General features: G+C 37.2%; 2 protein-coding genes across 3 annotated transcripts in view; both read right to left on the bottom strand.

The window, feature by feature from the left end:
• Window positions 1-806, bottom strand: part of LOC126279108 (long-chain fatty acid transport protein 1-like) — a 322,787-nt gene extending 321,981 nt beyond the window's left edge. Inside the window, exon 1 of one of the 2 annotated variants that reach the window (XR_007550783.1) lies at window positions 503-786. Coding sequence is in view for 1 of the 2 variants with exons in the window: in XM_049979589.1 (XP_049835546.1) it covers window positions 503-684 (182 nt within the window). In the remaining variant the exon portion in view is untranslated. Of the gene's footprint in view, window positions 1-502 lie in introns of both variants that reach the window. The other variant, XM_049979589.1, reaches the window with a different exon arrangement.
• Window positions 807-1,221: 415 nt separating this feature from the next.
• The window catches only part of LOC126279109 (long-chain fatty acid transport protein 1-like), a 111,142-nt gene continuing 96,485 nt past the window's right edge, over window positions 1,222-15,878 (bottom strand). Inside the window, exons 7-12 of the mRNA XM_049979590.1 lie at window positions 14,668-14,811; window positions 14,453-14,590; window positions 13,052-13,118; window positions 12,767-12,857; window positions 2,169-2,322; window positions 1,222-1,686 (exon numbers count right to left, since the gene is read on the bottom strand). Coding sequence (XP_049835547.1) covers window positions 1,535-1,686; window positions 2,169-2,322; window positions 12,767-12,857; window positions 13,052-13,118; window positions 14,453-14,590; window positions 14,668-14,811 — 746 coding nt within the window. The 3' untranslated portion in view covers window positions 1,222-1,534. The remainder of the gene's footprint in view (window positions 1,687-2,168; window positions 2,323-12,766; window positions 12,858-13,051; window positions 13,119-14,452; window positions 14,591-14,667; window positions 14,812-15,878) is intronic.

The raw sequence follows: 15,878 nt of genomic DNA, 5'->3' as shown, positions 1-15,878 counted from the left end.
ATTAAGCTCCACGCTACTTACAAGAGAGTTAAATAGAAATCTCTAGCCCTTCGCTTATTTGAAAGTATCGGAACTCTCATTTTCCTCTGTACTGTGCTACGGTAGCTGTGTCGGTAGGCAGCAGACTTCATAAGAAAGCGCGGTGGTGCAGAAAACGAGAGCACCGAAACAAACGTCAGTGGTCGTCAAGATACGTACCAGCGTCAAATAATTCGAGGCCGAATGACTGCAAGCATTTTCTCTGCAATCCCTACGTAAATTATATCCGACAACTGTCGGTCTTGTTAAGCCATCATCATCATCATCATCATCATCATTTACTGCTGGATGTGAAGCTAACAAAAAATTTGCAAATAAAGTTCTTAATAATCCCACTTAACAGAAAGAAACAAATACGGAACACTTTAAAAATCGCATGTTCTTGAAATAGAACCTATTTTTATGTAAGAAATTATAAGCACGAAAAAACATAACAGGCAGTCGAACTGCACTGTTGACTTACCTCATATCTCGTGGAAGTGTTTTGTATAAAATGTAGATCCATCTGTACCGCTTGCCTGTAGCTAAAAATCCTACTATTAATACAAGTAGGGCCTGAAGAATAACCCTACGTCCTAGGAGGAGGGAGAGACCAGCTGCTCCAGCAAACATTCCGGTAATGACGGCTTTGTGTTGGTTCGTCATATTGTTCCCGCAAAACTAAAAACTTCGTCCCGGCACTTTGCAACGACGTAAGGCAAACCACCCGCCCTCGTCACGCCCCAAACACTACTGGCTGTGACATAGCCAGGCGTCTGACGCTATCTACCGAGGAGTATGGTGGGGAGCCAACCGAATAATCGGAAACGTAACAAGCTTTTTACTCACAGGTGAATATTGTTGCCACACACCCTATCTTAGAATTACGCTGAGTGTGCAGCTTGGTACATGTGATCATTTTTCTTGTAAATATATAGTATAATAATTTTCTGATTTTATTTTTTTATTACAATGTTGGCTACACTATTATTTTGTTACTAGTATACGAAGTTTGGCACATTTCGAAGTTTTCTAGTTGTTGGTATGTCAGTGCCGCAATGAGGTTGCGGAGCTATTTCAGATAATAAACGTTTGACCTATAAAAAAAAAATCGTATTGTGCGCAGCCGAATAATGCCGGGTCGCGATAAAATCGTGCCAGCTGTGTGTCATATTGCGCTACTGCTGCAGAAATGAAGAAGTGTTCAGTTAAAAAATACACATGTATTTGAACATTTAAAATATTACACTAAAGCATTTTATCTTCTAAGAGTAGAAAATGCTATTAGACTAGAATACCATTATTTGCTTAAAAATTAGGAAACGGGTGTATAAAAAGCTCATAATCACTTCTCAATACAGTAATGACGCACTCATGGTTTACAGTTATTTACAGAGTGTAGATGTAATGCTGTATGCCCAGTGATGTTTGGTTTGTGACACGGAATCCATAATGACGGTCACACACCACGAAGAGGGAACACCAAATATCAGAGTATCGGTCTGCAATTTTGCTTTCAAAGTCGCACATTTCCATTTACAATATCATCGTATAATTGCCGGTGCAAAGGTACATATTTTCCTTTTTCCAGAAAATAGAGTTTGTCAGTAATTTTATACGGATTGTACCCCTCTTTCTGCAGCTCCCGTTTAATTAGTTTGTACGTGCCTACAACAGAAAGAAATTATCAAAATAGGTTCGTGTTACATTACAAAGCAACAATATGTCTATTATTGTAGGTGGGTGGAGAATTAGCTGGCATCAAGAGGAAAATAGTTACAAGACTCTTACAACTGTAACTAGAGTTTTTTTTAAATGAAATAACACACATAACATTCATTTACTGTGTAATTGTCCTTATTAAAATTCACATCTATTCAAAAACAATGAAAGGGTTATAAAGTAATGACTTTAAAATTTCTCTTTTAATTTTTTGATAAACCGATTGCTATTGGAATGTCAGGAGTGGTTGAATGTGTAGTAGGTTGTGGAAATATGTTACTAAAGTGACTCATTATATACTGGTACTGCCACTGGAGAATATTGAGACCCAGTGGAGAACAGAAGTTAATCAAAATTTATTTTAGGAATTAGTACAAAATGTTAACTGTAATAGACTTGTAACCACAAGTGTTATGTAAATTAATTACCTGTCATTGGTAGTTCTCTTACTACACGAACAAATAGTGGGCGTGCGTAAAATGGCAGGTTTTTGTTCACAGCTTCAGCAAGTACTACAGGATCCAGGGAATCGTTGTCATCATGAATTGCTGCCATTCCTGCTCGCCCTTCGACATTTTGTATCTGTGAAAAATTTTCAGCTGTTACACGAGTTGAGAACCAGGCGTGTTGTAGCCCTTCTCTATTTTAAATTCATGAACTTTGCGCCACTGGCACCATACAGTAACAAAGATAATATGATTAACTCAGATATCCTGTAGAATCATTTGGTTCAGGAGAAAAGAAGAGAGTGATGAGAAAGGGGCATAGAGATGTGGGGGGAGCACACACACATGGAAGTAAGCTTCTGTTGAGTTTCATGTTTGTAAAAGTTACAGAGTGGGCCCTCCTTCCATTTTATGTAGGTTGTGTGCAATATATGTAAATAATATTTATAAAAATTCTTACCAGAGACTAGTCCAAATCTAATATAGGTATACTGCAATTACCTTGCAGTTTTAATTTTTATGATGAAAGGTCTCTTAAAAGTAGAAATGTTAAGATTAGGCTACACTACAAACCAATCTGTGCAAAACTACTTTTATTTGATCTTCACATTCGTTGGCTTCGACAACTCGCAACCAAATTATCACCTTCCAGTCTAACCTAGACATCATGCTACAGTACAAATCAGTTAACCACCACAACTAAAATTCCAGGAAGGCCAAATAGCACAATCTAGCCTTCATGCCCCTTTTATTTCATATTAATCTGTACCATTTCAAGTGTTACATTCTTTGTCTGAACTTGGTTTTTCCTAGTATTACATATGCAAATTTTGTCTATTATATATGCTTGTTCCTGGTTTGTTTCGTATATTTTCTGAGTATTTTGGAGGCTAATGTGTCACTCAGATGGCAAATGTCAGACTGCAAATCCAATGGTCTTGGTTTCTACCCTAGTCAGTCTGCCAATTTATTTTCTGTCACTTCTCATGCCTTTCAGTTCTTGTAATGTTTTGTTGATGTGGAACATGGCAAGATCAGGCAGTAGGTAGGTTGGAGTAATGCAAAGATGCACCTCCATTAGGACCATTCAGAGTAAAGAAGTATGATGTTCTGCCTTTAGGGTTGATGGCAACTTTACAGTTACCCAAGTGTATATTTTTAGAAAACTATCCTTCAGCTGAAATATACAACTCTGTTTAACGGAAAAAACTGGTTTGGTTGTGGCATATAAATGGTCGCACTGGAGCTATAGATATTTTATCCGAGAAAATATAAAATTTCTCATTGTCTTTACAATTACATTTGCATCATAACAAAGTCAACATCCAGTCCAGTGTTGTAGGGGTGATATCATTTTACAATAACCTGAGAGTTTGTCAGGAATGTTAAGCTGAACAGTGCCTGGTGTAAATCCAGATATGACCTTTTTGTTTTGTAATGCTTGATTTGCGAGTCTGGGTTGATAGCAGGCTAAAACACTCAGTTTTCAAGGAAAAAATATATCTCTAAGGACTGGCAACTTGTCAGGTGTTCAAGTGGAATCCTGTACTCTGGGATTAAATTTTTTTAACAAGCTGCCAGCACACTAATGGCAGAAATTTGTAATCTCTGCAATTTTATGATTAACTAGATTATAGAATTTATAACAAGAGGGCACAAAACTTCAGTGGACTGTTCTGTCTCATACTCCCTTTAGGCGGATATCACACCTTCTGACTTCCGTCTGTTTGGCACAAGGATGCATTTCATGGGAAGCAGTATGTGGCTGATGTGGAGGTCATTGATGCAGCAAGACAGTGGCTCCGATGTCGACCAGTAGACCGGTACAGTGAGGGCATACACGCCCTCCCAATAAGGTGGCATAAGCCTATCACATTCAGTGGAGACTATGTTGCAAAAACAGGGTTTTGTAGCCAAAAGAGTGGGGAATAATACGTTGTATTGGAACCTCAAATAAAACCAACCTACTTTCAAAACGAGAAAAAGAAAGAAAGAAAGAAAGAAATGTTGCGTTACTTATTGAATGCCTCTCATACAGAAACATATGATGCGTAAAATACTTTGCATCCAGTCTTAATATAAATTAGCCACATGTAAATAAATGTATTACATACATACAGACAAGCAGACAGACAATATGACATGTATCAGGTTATTTAAATGTGTAAAATTGTTTTTGCACTAAAGACTCCTTAAGAAGTTTCTGGAATGTCATCTCATTCATATTATCTGGTAGACCCTTGACAGGCACATTTCTAGCTGAACACCTGACTATCAGCATTCGTTTTCAACAACTGAGAGTTGTGTTGTGTACGTAGGAGCTAGTCTTTACTTCTTGTGCTGCGTGATCATCTGCAGTTTTCCTAATGATGTAGGCTTTACCAGGGAATAGTGATAGGACCACTGTTATTTTCTGTATACATAAATGATCTCGCCAACAGGGTGAGCAGTAATCTGTGGTTGTTTGCTGTGGTAAGCTCTATCTGTAGAAAAACTTAAGTTTATGCAGATGAATAGGAAATACAAACCCATAATATTCGAACACAGCATTAGAAGTGTGCTGCTTGATATAGTCACATCAATTAAATATCTAGGTGTCATAACAAATCAATATGAAATGGAATGAGCATGTAAGGATTGTAGCAGAGAAGGCAAATGACCTACTTCTATTTATTAGGAAAATATTAGGAAAGTGTGATTCATCCGTGCAGAAGACCACATGTAGGCCATTAGCCTAACCCACTGTTGACTTGTTACAGGTTGATTAAAGGAAGCAATTCAGGGGTTGGCTGCTGGATGTATTGTCGGTATCTTCGGCCAAGATGCAAGTATTATTGAGATGCTTCAGGAACTCTAATGGGAAACAATGAGGGAAGGTGATAATCTTTTCGAGGAACACTACTGAGAAAATTTAGCGAACTGACATTTTTGGATGACTGTAGCACAATTCTACTGCTGCCAACATAAGTTTAGTTTAACGACCACAAAGGTAGCATTAGAAAAATTAGGGCTTGTATGGAGGCATATAAACAGTTGTTTTTTCCTCACTCTGCTTGCGAGTGAAACAGGAAAGGAAATGACTATAGTCAAATTCATGAATGATAGTGGTTTGCACAAATTGGGTCACAGATGGCGATGACATGTTGCCAAATCCAAGTGATAGTTACAGTATGTGCATACTTGTGCTTTTCACTTGAAAGCGTGTAACCTGAAAGTTGTTTCCCATTTTCTTATATAGAATTTGTCACTTGTCACTTTCCACGACCATCAGCTATGATAACTCACGTTGTTGTTGTGGCCTTCAGTCCTGAGAATTGTTTGATGCAGCTCTCCATGCTACTCTATCCTGAAGCAAGGTTCTTCACCACCCAGTAACTACTGCAACCTACATCCTTCTGAATCTGTTTAGTGTATTCATCTCTTTGTCTCCCTCTACGATTTTTACCCTCCACACTGCCCTCCAATACCAAATTGGTGATCCCTTGATGCCTCAGAATATGCCCTACCAATCGATCCCTTCTTCTCAAGCTGTGCCACAAATTTCTCTTCTCTCCAATTTTATTCAATTCCTCCTCATTAGTTATGTGATCTACCCATCTAATCTTCAGCATTCTTCTGTAACACCACATTTCAAAAGCTTCTATTCTCTTCTTGTCTAAACTATTTATCGTCCACGTTTCACTTCCATACATGGCTACACTCCATACAAATACTTTTAGAAACAACTTCCTGACACTTAAATCAATACTAATTGGTAACAAATTTCTGTTCTTCAGAAACACTTTCCTTGCCATTGCCATTGCCATTGCCAGTCTACATTTTATATCCTCTCTTCTTCTACCATCATCAATTATCTTGTTCCCCAAATAGCAAAACTCCTTTAGTACTTTTAAGTGTCTCATTTCCTAATCTAATTCCCACAGCATCACCTGATTTAATTCAACTACATTCCATTATCCTCGTTTTGCTTTTGTTGAAGTTCATCTTATATCCTCCTTTCAATACACCGTCCATTCCGTTCAACTGCTCTTCCAAGTCCTTTGCTGTCTCTGACAGAATTACAATGTCGTCAGTGAACCTCCAAGTTTTAATTCCCTCTCTATGGATTTTAATTCCTACTCCAAATTTTTCTTTTGTTTCCTTTACTGATTGCTCAATATACAGATTAAATAACATCGGGCACAGGCTACAACCCTGTCTCACTCCCTTCCCAACCACTGCTTCCCTTTCATGCCCCTCGATTCGTATAACTGCCATCTGTTTCCTGTGCAAATTGTAAATAGCCTTTCGCTCCCTGTATTTTACCCCTGTCACCTTCAGAATTTGAAAGAGAGTATTCCAATCAACATTGTCAAAAGCTTTCTCCAAGTCTACAAAGAAATGTAGGTTTGCCCTTTTTAATCTATTTTCTAAGATAAGTTGTAGGCTCAGTATTGCCTCACGTGTTCCAACATTTCTACAGAATCCAAACTGATCTTCCCCGAGGTCGGCTTCTACTAGTTTTTTCATTCATCTGTAAAGAATTCGCATTAGTATTTTGCAGCTGTGACTTATTGAACTGATAGTTCGGTAATTTTCACATCTGTCAGCACCTGCTTTCTTTGGGACTGGAATTATTATATTATTCTTGAAGTGTGAGGGTATTTCGCCTGTCTCATACATCTTGCTCACCAGATGGTAGAGTTTTGTTATTCCTGGGTCTCCCAAAGCTGTCAGTAGTTCTAATTGAATGTTGTCTACTCCCATGGCCTTGTTTCGACTTAGTTCTTTCAGTCCTCTGTCAAACTCTTCACGCAGTATCATATCTCCTATTTAATTTTCATCTACATCCTCTTTCATTTTCATAATATTTTCCTCAAGTACATCGCCCTTGTATAGACACACTATATGCTCCTTCCACCTTTCTGCTTTCCCTTCTTTGCTTAGAACTGGGTTTCCATCTGAGCTCTTGATATTCATGCAAGTGGTTCTCGTCCAAAGGTGTCTTCAATTTTCCTGTAGGCAGTATCTATCTGACCCCTAGTGATATGCGCGCCTCTACAGCCTTACATTTGTCCTCTAGCCATCCCTGCTTAGCCATTTTACACTTCCTGTCGATCTCATTTTTGAGACGTTTGTATTCCTTTTTGCCTGCTTCATTTACTGAGTTTTTATATTTTCTCCTTTCATCAATTGTACTCAATAACTCCTTTGTTCCCAAGGATTTCTACTAGCCCTCATCTTTTTACCTATTTTATCCGCTGCTGCCTTCACTATTTCATATCTCAAAGCTACCCATTCTTCTTCTACTGTATTTCTTTCTCCCATTCTTGTCAATCGTTCCCTTATGCTCTCCCTGAAACACTCTACAACCTCTAGTTCTTTCAGTTTATCCAGGTCCCATCTCCTTAAATTCCCACCTTTTTGCAGTTTCCTGAGTTTTAATCTACAGTTCATAACCATTATATTGTGGACAGAATTCATATCTGCCCCTGGAATTGTCTTACAATTTAAAACCTCATTCTTGAATCTGTCTTACCGTTATATAATCTATCTGAAACCTAGTATCTCCAGGCTTCTTTCATGTATACAACCTTCGTTCATGCTTCTTGAACCACGTGTTAGCTATGATTAAGTTATGCCCTGTGCAAAATTCTACCAGGCGGCATCCTCTTTCATTCCTTACTCCCATTCTATATTCACCTACTACATTTCCTTCTCTTCCTTTTCCTATTATCGAGTTCCAGTCACCCATGACTATTAAATTTTCGTTTCCCTTCACTATCTTACTAATTTCTTTTATCGCATCATACATTTCCTCAGTCCCTTCGTCATCTGCGGAGCTAGTTGGCATATAAAACTTTTACTACTGTGGTAGGCATGGGCTTCATATATATCTTGGCCACAATAATGTGTCCACTATGCTGTTTGTAGTAGCTTACCCACATTTCTATTTTCCAATTCATTATTAAACCTACTCTGCATTATCTTTATTTGATTTTGTATTTATAACCCTGTATTCACAGGACCAAAAATCTTGTTCCTCCTGCCACTGAACTTCATTAATTCCCACTGTATCTAACTCTAACCTATCCAATTCCCTTTTTAAATGTTCTAACCTAAATAACTAGTTATGATCTTGTTTACGGGTCAAATTGGCTGCAACATTCACAACAGAGCATTCAGAATACTACTAAATTGTTGATTCGCTCTCTGAGAACATGTGCACAGGGTAAGTGCAGAGTTTACCGCCATCATTAGCAACCAGCTGTAGTAGCGGTACAGGGTACCATCTGCCATGCATCGCATTATTAACGAAAGTATATTGTTTTGTATATAGGTGGAAAATCAAACCTTGGATGAAGTACATATGGATAACAATACAGACACTAAGTTAGTCAGCACATTGTTTACATTAATCTTTGAAGAAACATTTCTAGAAGGAGCCACTTCTACAAAACAAGCTAACAGAAATAAATGAACAGCTGTGGGTAAAAGACAGGAAGACAGTCCAAAGTCACCAGGCATAGATGAGGTTCCAGTCTATTCTGAAGAGATGTATAGACAGCATACAAACTTCAGGAACAAACATAAATGAGTCCTTCAGCTGAGGTATTTTTCCATGGTACCTAAAGCTCTCACAGGATGTGATCCTATTAAGGGAAGGTAATGTGGAAAGTACTGATATCTACAGGCCAGTTTCACTACTGTCTGTATTCTCAAAGCTAATTGAATTAGTCATGAAGGCTAGAATAGTGAGGTACATGAATGAATACAACTTTTGTAAAAATGACAGCTTGGGTTGCAAAGTGGGAGAAGTACAATATGGGCCCTTAAAGAATTTACAGAAGTGGTACTTGTATGTGAAAAGATGACTATATGACAGGCATATTCTTTGACTTGTCCAAGGCTTTCGACACTGTTTAACTTAAAATGCTACTGAACAAGGTAGAAGCACTAGGTGTAAGAGGAATAGCAAACGAGAGATTTCAGTTTTACCTGGAAAACAGGATACAAAAGACAAAAGGCAGTTCACACATCTGCTGGTGACAAATTTTTAGTATCAAAATTGTCAGACAAGAAACATATAAACATAGGTGTTCTCCAGCGCAGTGTACTGGGTCCAGACAGTATAAGACATGAAGAGAAAATTATCTTCGCTGGTGGCAGCACCATTGTAGTCTTTGATAAAATATCAGGACTATTAAAGAAAGCAAATTAAATTCTCAACAGTGTTTATGATAGGGCAGTATGTAATAAATTTACATTTAAACGTACAGAAATCAAACATCATGCACTTCAGCATAAAGAGGGACTACAATTCTGTTGCATGAAGCACACATTATAAATTTATTTCATATTAACTGACAACTTTCATCCTTAAGAACGTTGCGTTGTTACACCATCTATAAACACCAAAGATGAAACTTCCTGGCAGATTAAAACTGTGTGCCCGACCGAGACTCAAACTCGGGACCTTTGCCTTTCGCGGGCAAGTGCTCTACCAACTGAGCTACCGAAGCACGACTCACGCCCGGTACTCACAGCTTTACTTCTGCCAGTATCCGTCTCCTACCTTCCAAACTTTACAGAAGCTCTTCTGCGAAACATGCAGAACTAGCACTCCTGAAAGAAAGGATACTGTGGAGACATGGCTTGGCCACAGCCTGGGGGATGTTTCCAGAATGAGATTTTCACTCTGCAGCGGAGTGTGCGCAGATATGAAACTTCCTGGCAGATTAAAACTGTGTGCCCGACCGAGACTCGAACTCGGGACCTTTGCCTTTCGCGGGCAAGTGCTCTACCAACTGAGCTACCGAAGCACGACTCACGCCCGGTACTCACAGCTTTACTTCTGCCAGTATCCATCTCCTACCTTCCAAACTTTACAGAAGCTCTTCTGCGAAACATGCAGAACTAGCACTCCTGAAAGAAAGGATACTGTGGAGACATGGCTTAGCCACAGCCTGGGGGATGTTTCCAGAATGAGAAACATCCATGTTGTATATACCACTCTTAACAAGCCTCTTCATCTCTGCTTAACTGCTGAAAGCTACATTCTTTTGAACCTGCTTGTTATCGTCAAGCCTTAGTGTCCCTCCAAAACTTTCCTCCAACACTTCCTTCTATTACCATGTTGACAATCCCTTGGTGTGTCTAGATGTGTCCTGTTAACTGATTTGCTCTTTTAGTCATAAATTTATTTTTCCCCAATTCAATTCACTACCTTCACTTAAATTTTTATTAGACATAAAAAAGTTTACTTTCTCAGAAACATTTTCCTGGCTTCTGCTAGTATGCCTTTATGTACTCTACTTTTTCCACCATCAGATATTTTGCTCCCCAAATAGCAAAAATTGTGGACTATTTTTAGAATAATTTCCTATCCCGGTTTACTCAACATTGCCAGATTTGACTACATTCTGTTACACTTGTGTTACTTTTTTATGCTCATCTTGTAACCTATTTTCAAGACACTATCCACTCTGTTGAACTGTCTATTCTGAAGATTTTATTTCGTTCCAGTAAATTATAATACTCTTTCCAAGTTTCTTCTTGTCTTCCTTCAGAGCTTACACAGTGTTCAGATTTCATAACATAGGTTTTGACTATTTCCCTCACACACTCCGTTCTGAACTACTGCTTCCAGTTCATGTCCTTTGACTTACACTACTTCAGTGTGGTGTCTGTTAAGCTGTAGATTATTTTTAACTCCCTGTATTTTATCCTTGCTACCTTCAGAAATACAAAAAGTTATTTCATTCAGCATTGTCAAAACCATTCTCTAAATCACATACCATATATGGAGGTTTTCCTATATTTAACCTATCTTAGAAGGTAAAGTGTGAGGTCAGTACTGCCTTGCATGTTCCTGTATTTCTCTGGAATGCAAACTGGTTTTTCATGAAGTTAGCTTCAACAAGCTTTCCCATTCTTCCATAAATAATCTTTGTCAGTGTTTTGCAACCACGGAATATTAAACTGTGGATTCGGTAATATTCACACCTTTCAGCACCTTCCTCCTCTGAAATTATAATTCTGTTCTGAATATAAGAAGTGTTAAGCATTAAATAATTGGTAGGCACGTGCACACACACACACACACACACACACACACACACACACACACACACACACACACACACACGATTTCTTCCAAAAACTAGCAAGTCTTCAATCTCTTGTGTGTGCCTGCCACCAACTCAAAACCTGTGCTGTTCGATGAGTGGTCTCCTTTGCTCCTAAATTATTTACATTCTGCCAGGTCTTTCTTTACTGTAATCATTATGTTCTTCTTAAAATCTAAGGGTACTCAGCCTGCCTCATAATTGGCGCACAATGTGGAATACCTTTGTCTTACATTGATTCGCTCATAGACATTGGATTCCGATACATAAAATACGATGAACAAGATGTGTGAAATGAGTATCATAAATATTCAGTTGCAGATGCTTATGCAGGCAACAATTACTCCCAGCACTTGGTGGGAAAGATCAATTTCTTTCCAAAAATGATCATAAAGGGACTTCAGAGCTAACTCCGTGAAGTAGTTAACAATAACAGCATATTTTTGTGTTTCCTAAAGTTTGTAATTTAAGTCCTCCACATACCAATGAAGTTATGGAATATGGCTGTAATTTACTCATAATTGAAGAAGAACAACTGTCATTTAGTGGACACAAAATGCAGATTCTATGGACAGCTGTGGAAAAGTTGCCATGAATTCTGTACACAAGTAGTTTAGTCCTTGTACTTCCACGTAATTATTAATATAAAGAATGGTTGAATAAAATTTTTTTAGTAAAATTTTTCAGGGTCTGTGACCACATTAAGAAGTAATAAGAGTACCATAATTTCAGCTATTATTGCAGGCTATCTTCTTCAGGGTGATTTGCAATTACTGTTTTAAATAGACTATTCTGTATTTATCTCCACAGCTGCAAACTCTAGGCGCCATATGAGTTGATGGGTCACAGGATCAAGGAGAATGTCTTTCACATGCTTACTGCTAGGAATATTTTATGTTAATTTTTATTGGGTTTCAGTGATAAATCTGGTATAAGCTGTTGTCATAGTGTAGTGCTGATTTTGTACTAGCTGACAGCAACTGAGATCTTTCAGTATTTCATGTTTATGGGATATGGAGGGCAGCTCCACAAGCAAGGTTGGCCTGCCAACATGCAGTAAATGGCAACAATGACAGCAAGAGCCTGTACGAATCCTTGCAGTTCATGTTTGATGCCTGCTTTGCAGTTTCAGTGGCCTCTTTGATTTTTCAGTTGGTGGTAAATTGTATGGAGGCACCACACTTCTCTTCATGTTCTGCTATTGGGAATTTAGTATATTGATCAAGTCGTGTATATCACTAGTGCCTGGCAACATGTGTTGATAGTGTGTTCTGTCTCACCAATATAGATCAGTCCTAAATTACAGATAACCTCATGTATTCCCAGAATTTGAAGCTTAACAATTAATTTTTAATGGTTACCTGAGAGTCTCTTATTTTTTGCATTACATTTTAGTCTTTCTTTTTCCTAAGAATTTGTCTGTGGGTGCACATTCCCTCTTTACTAATAGTTATGTTATTGAATATAACTTACTTGAACACCATAAACTACAACATCCTTCAGTCCAATTGTTGCACTGATGACTCCTTCAACCTCTGAAGTTGCAACATTCTCACCACGCCATCTGGAAATTAACAGATATTGCATAAGAATGGGGATGAAAAAGAAATCAAATTATAGATTACGAATTTCTTTCATCTTTCAAGTAATAATTATGGGCTTAACACATTTACAATACATTTCAATACTTAAACTCTACATTTATCAAAATCACATTACAGCTTGGAACAGCACAAATTTGTGATCTGCAGTAATTACCTGAAAGTGTCACCTGTTCTGTCTTTAAAGTAGTAGTAACCAAATTCGTCCATAACAAGAATATCACCTTTGGAACAGAAATAGGAAGTAGTATTAGTGACTGTTGGCCTGAAGTAAGACTCACAAATTATTATTCATATACACCATAAGTTAATTATCAGAAATGAGAGAGAGAGAGAGAGAGAGAGAGAGAGAGAGAGAATCCAAACATATGCAGAGAATTACGACATGTGAAACATCTAAGTAACTTTCTACCAAATAAGCCTATTTAAAGAAAAAGTTTGGGTTTTCCAACTGCATTGCCTAAGCCTCAGTATAGCCAAGTGAAAAATTCTGCCAGACACACAAACTGTAGATTTCATCAAATCAGATGCATTGTTTTGATCAAAAGTCTCTATAAATCACATTAGGCAGAACAATTTCAGATATCATGCAGAATGCACAAATTGCATCCATAGTCACAAGGAGAGTGTGGCAGTGGAAGATGGGCCATTTTGTGCAACTTTATACTTACCATTCATCTGCCTAGTACACTTAAAGAAATTTACCAACTTTAACAGTTCATATTTTTACAAGGTCACATATACAATTTGATGTTTCGTGTGTCCTTGTTGAATAAATGTAGATTCTTTTCCAATCGTATTGACTGATCTTTCAGCTTTAGGAAATTGACATATGAATTGTTCAGTCTTCTCATTCTTACTTTAAGATTCAGGCATTTGTACATCACATTCAATACATGTGTGAACACTGGATTTAATTATGGTACTATTGTGATGGCATACGTAAGACACATTTATTGATAAATATCATCCACTGTTAAGTATGATCTATACATATGATTAATATTACTGATATTTCTAAGTCAGTTTGCTGTTTTAGTATAATGTTAATATTGTTGTGAGCCATAGATACATCTGTGGCACTGACCAGCACAACAAGATGACACATATTAAGCAAAAGTGACTAATAACTCATGCTTTTAAAGCAGGAGTTTGAAATGAAACAGACAAGTACATTGCAAACACATGGCCATGTGTTGTAATCATTTGAGTGGGTGCCCCAGATGTAAGTCATTAGTGATTTAATGGGAAATTTAAGACTTCATAAACACAGCCAGGTTAACCGATGCTTCTGATGTCACATACTGTTATTATCACAAACCAAAGTAGAAGAAGCTGATCTCATATTTACACTTGAAGCAGTCATCAAGAATTGAAGAGCTTCCTTCTGAGAAACCCAACTATCTTCCTTGATATCTTGAAAGAAGAAATCCACAGCATATTATGATGCACTCATAGCACTATTATTTAATGGTGATAGAATCCATCTACAGTGTGTGTTATCAATATGCTAGTGTTTTTTAATGTAAATAAGCCATAAACATTATTTTGAACATACCTGAGTTGAATGCTTTATCACCTTTTGAGAAAACATCATCAATTATTTTCTTCTCTGTAGATTTTGGGTCAGAATAACCACTGAAGCTATTGACTACCTTCTTTTGGTCAATTTTACCAATAAGGACACCAGGTTCACCTGTACAGAAAATGCTCTGCAATTCTGTCTGAAATACAATGAGGTAAAATAATTTTTGATAACAAGCTGTTTGTTACCTGGTTTACATGGAATACAATAACCATTTTTATCCCTGAGAGGCTCTTCTGTTTCTTCATCTATTCTAATTAGTGATACTGGGTAAAGAAACCAAGCATACCTGGGGATAAAACCAACAGCTCCTTCAGTATTGTCTGTGTTAACTGAAAAGAGAAGTACAGAAACCTTATTTAATTAAAGTTTTCGATTATTTAGTCCACATACATTATGAAATTGCGTTCACACACACAAGCTTTTTATTTCACATCATTGGTAGTCAAGTGCATGTATATTATATTTATGACAGAAAAGGTCTATGCACATACCAGGTGAGAAAATAGTATGCTAAAGCAGATATGACATCCACATATATTTGAGAATACAACTGAATTTTATAGTCTACAATTGCTTCATCACTATAAAGAAAAAAACAAAAAAGAAATTAAAAAGCTGGTCCTGGAGAATTATTATAGTTTGATATTCATATATATTTTTTTAAATTTACTTGTTGTCAGTCCCACTTAATCTCTTCAAAGACATGTCTCTTCCATCGTAAGTAGAGTGGATATGATAAGATATTTAGCTACATATTTTTCATAGTTAACAATATTTTGTATGGCCAGGATCAACATCAGTGACTGAAACAAGTCCTTGTAAATGATTTCAAGCAATATTTATGGATTAACACAGTGTATTTGCAGTTTTTAAATGCCCAAGTTCTACCTATAGGTTTGCTTTTTGTTTTTTAGACAGTACTGCACAGCTTCAATATAATGAAAGATGTTCACTTTCAGAATACCGTTAAGCAACATATTGGTGTCCATAAATTAATTTCTTTGACTGCATACTACATTTGCAGTTCATACATTAATTTAATTGCATACAACATCAAGTGGATATCAACATAAAGAATAGACTTCATGGGTGTGAGGCAAATCTAGAACTACAGTAGTTGGCAGAATCAAAGATTGTAAGCTGCTTATGTGTGTGACACTAATGGTGGTCTGTTGTGTAAGTGTTTACTGTATGTTTATTTCACTAAGAAGACTCATGTTTATTTCTAGAAATCCAAGTACTGCAGTAATATGCAGAAATAGCTTTTTTCTGATTTATGGGCAGCCTCAATTTCCTGGCACTTTCAGAAAGATCTTCACACCAAAGCCTACAAAATAATAAAAATTCTATGAGGAAATTACATTACTACCTTTTGTACAGATGTAAAAGGTGTTCT

Source organism: Schistocerca gregaria, chromosome 6 (assembly GCF_023897955.1).
Source record: "Schistocerca gregaria isolate iqSchGreg1 chromosome 6, iqSchGreg1.2, whole genome shotgun sequence".
Lineage (NCBI taxonomy): Eukaryota > Metazoa > Arthropoda > Insecta > Orthoptera > Acrididae > Schistocerca > Schistocerca gregaria.
The sequence above is the reverse complement of the archived record's forward strand: the minus strand, read 5'-3'. Positions and strand labels throughout refer to the sequence as shown.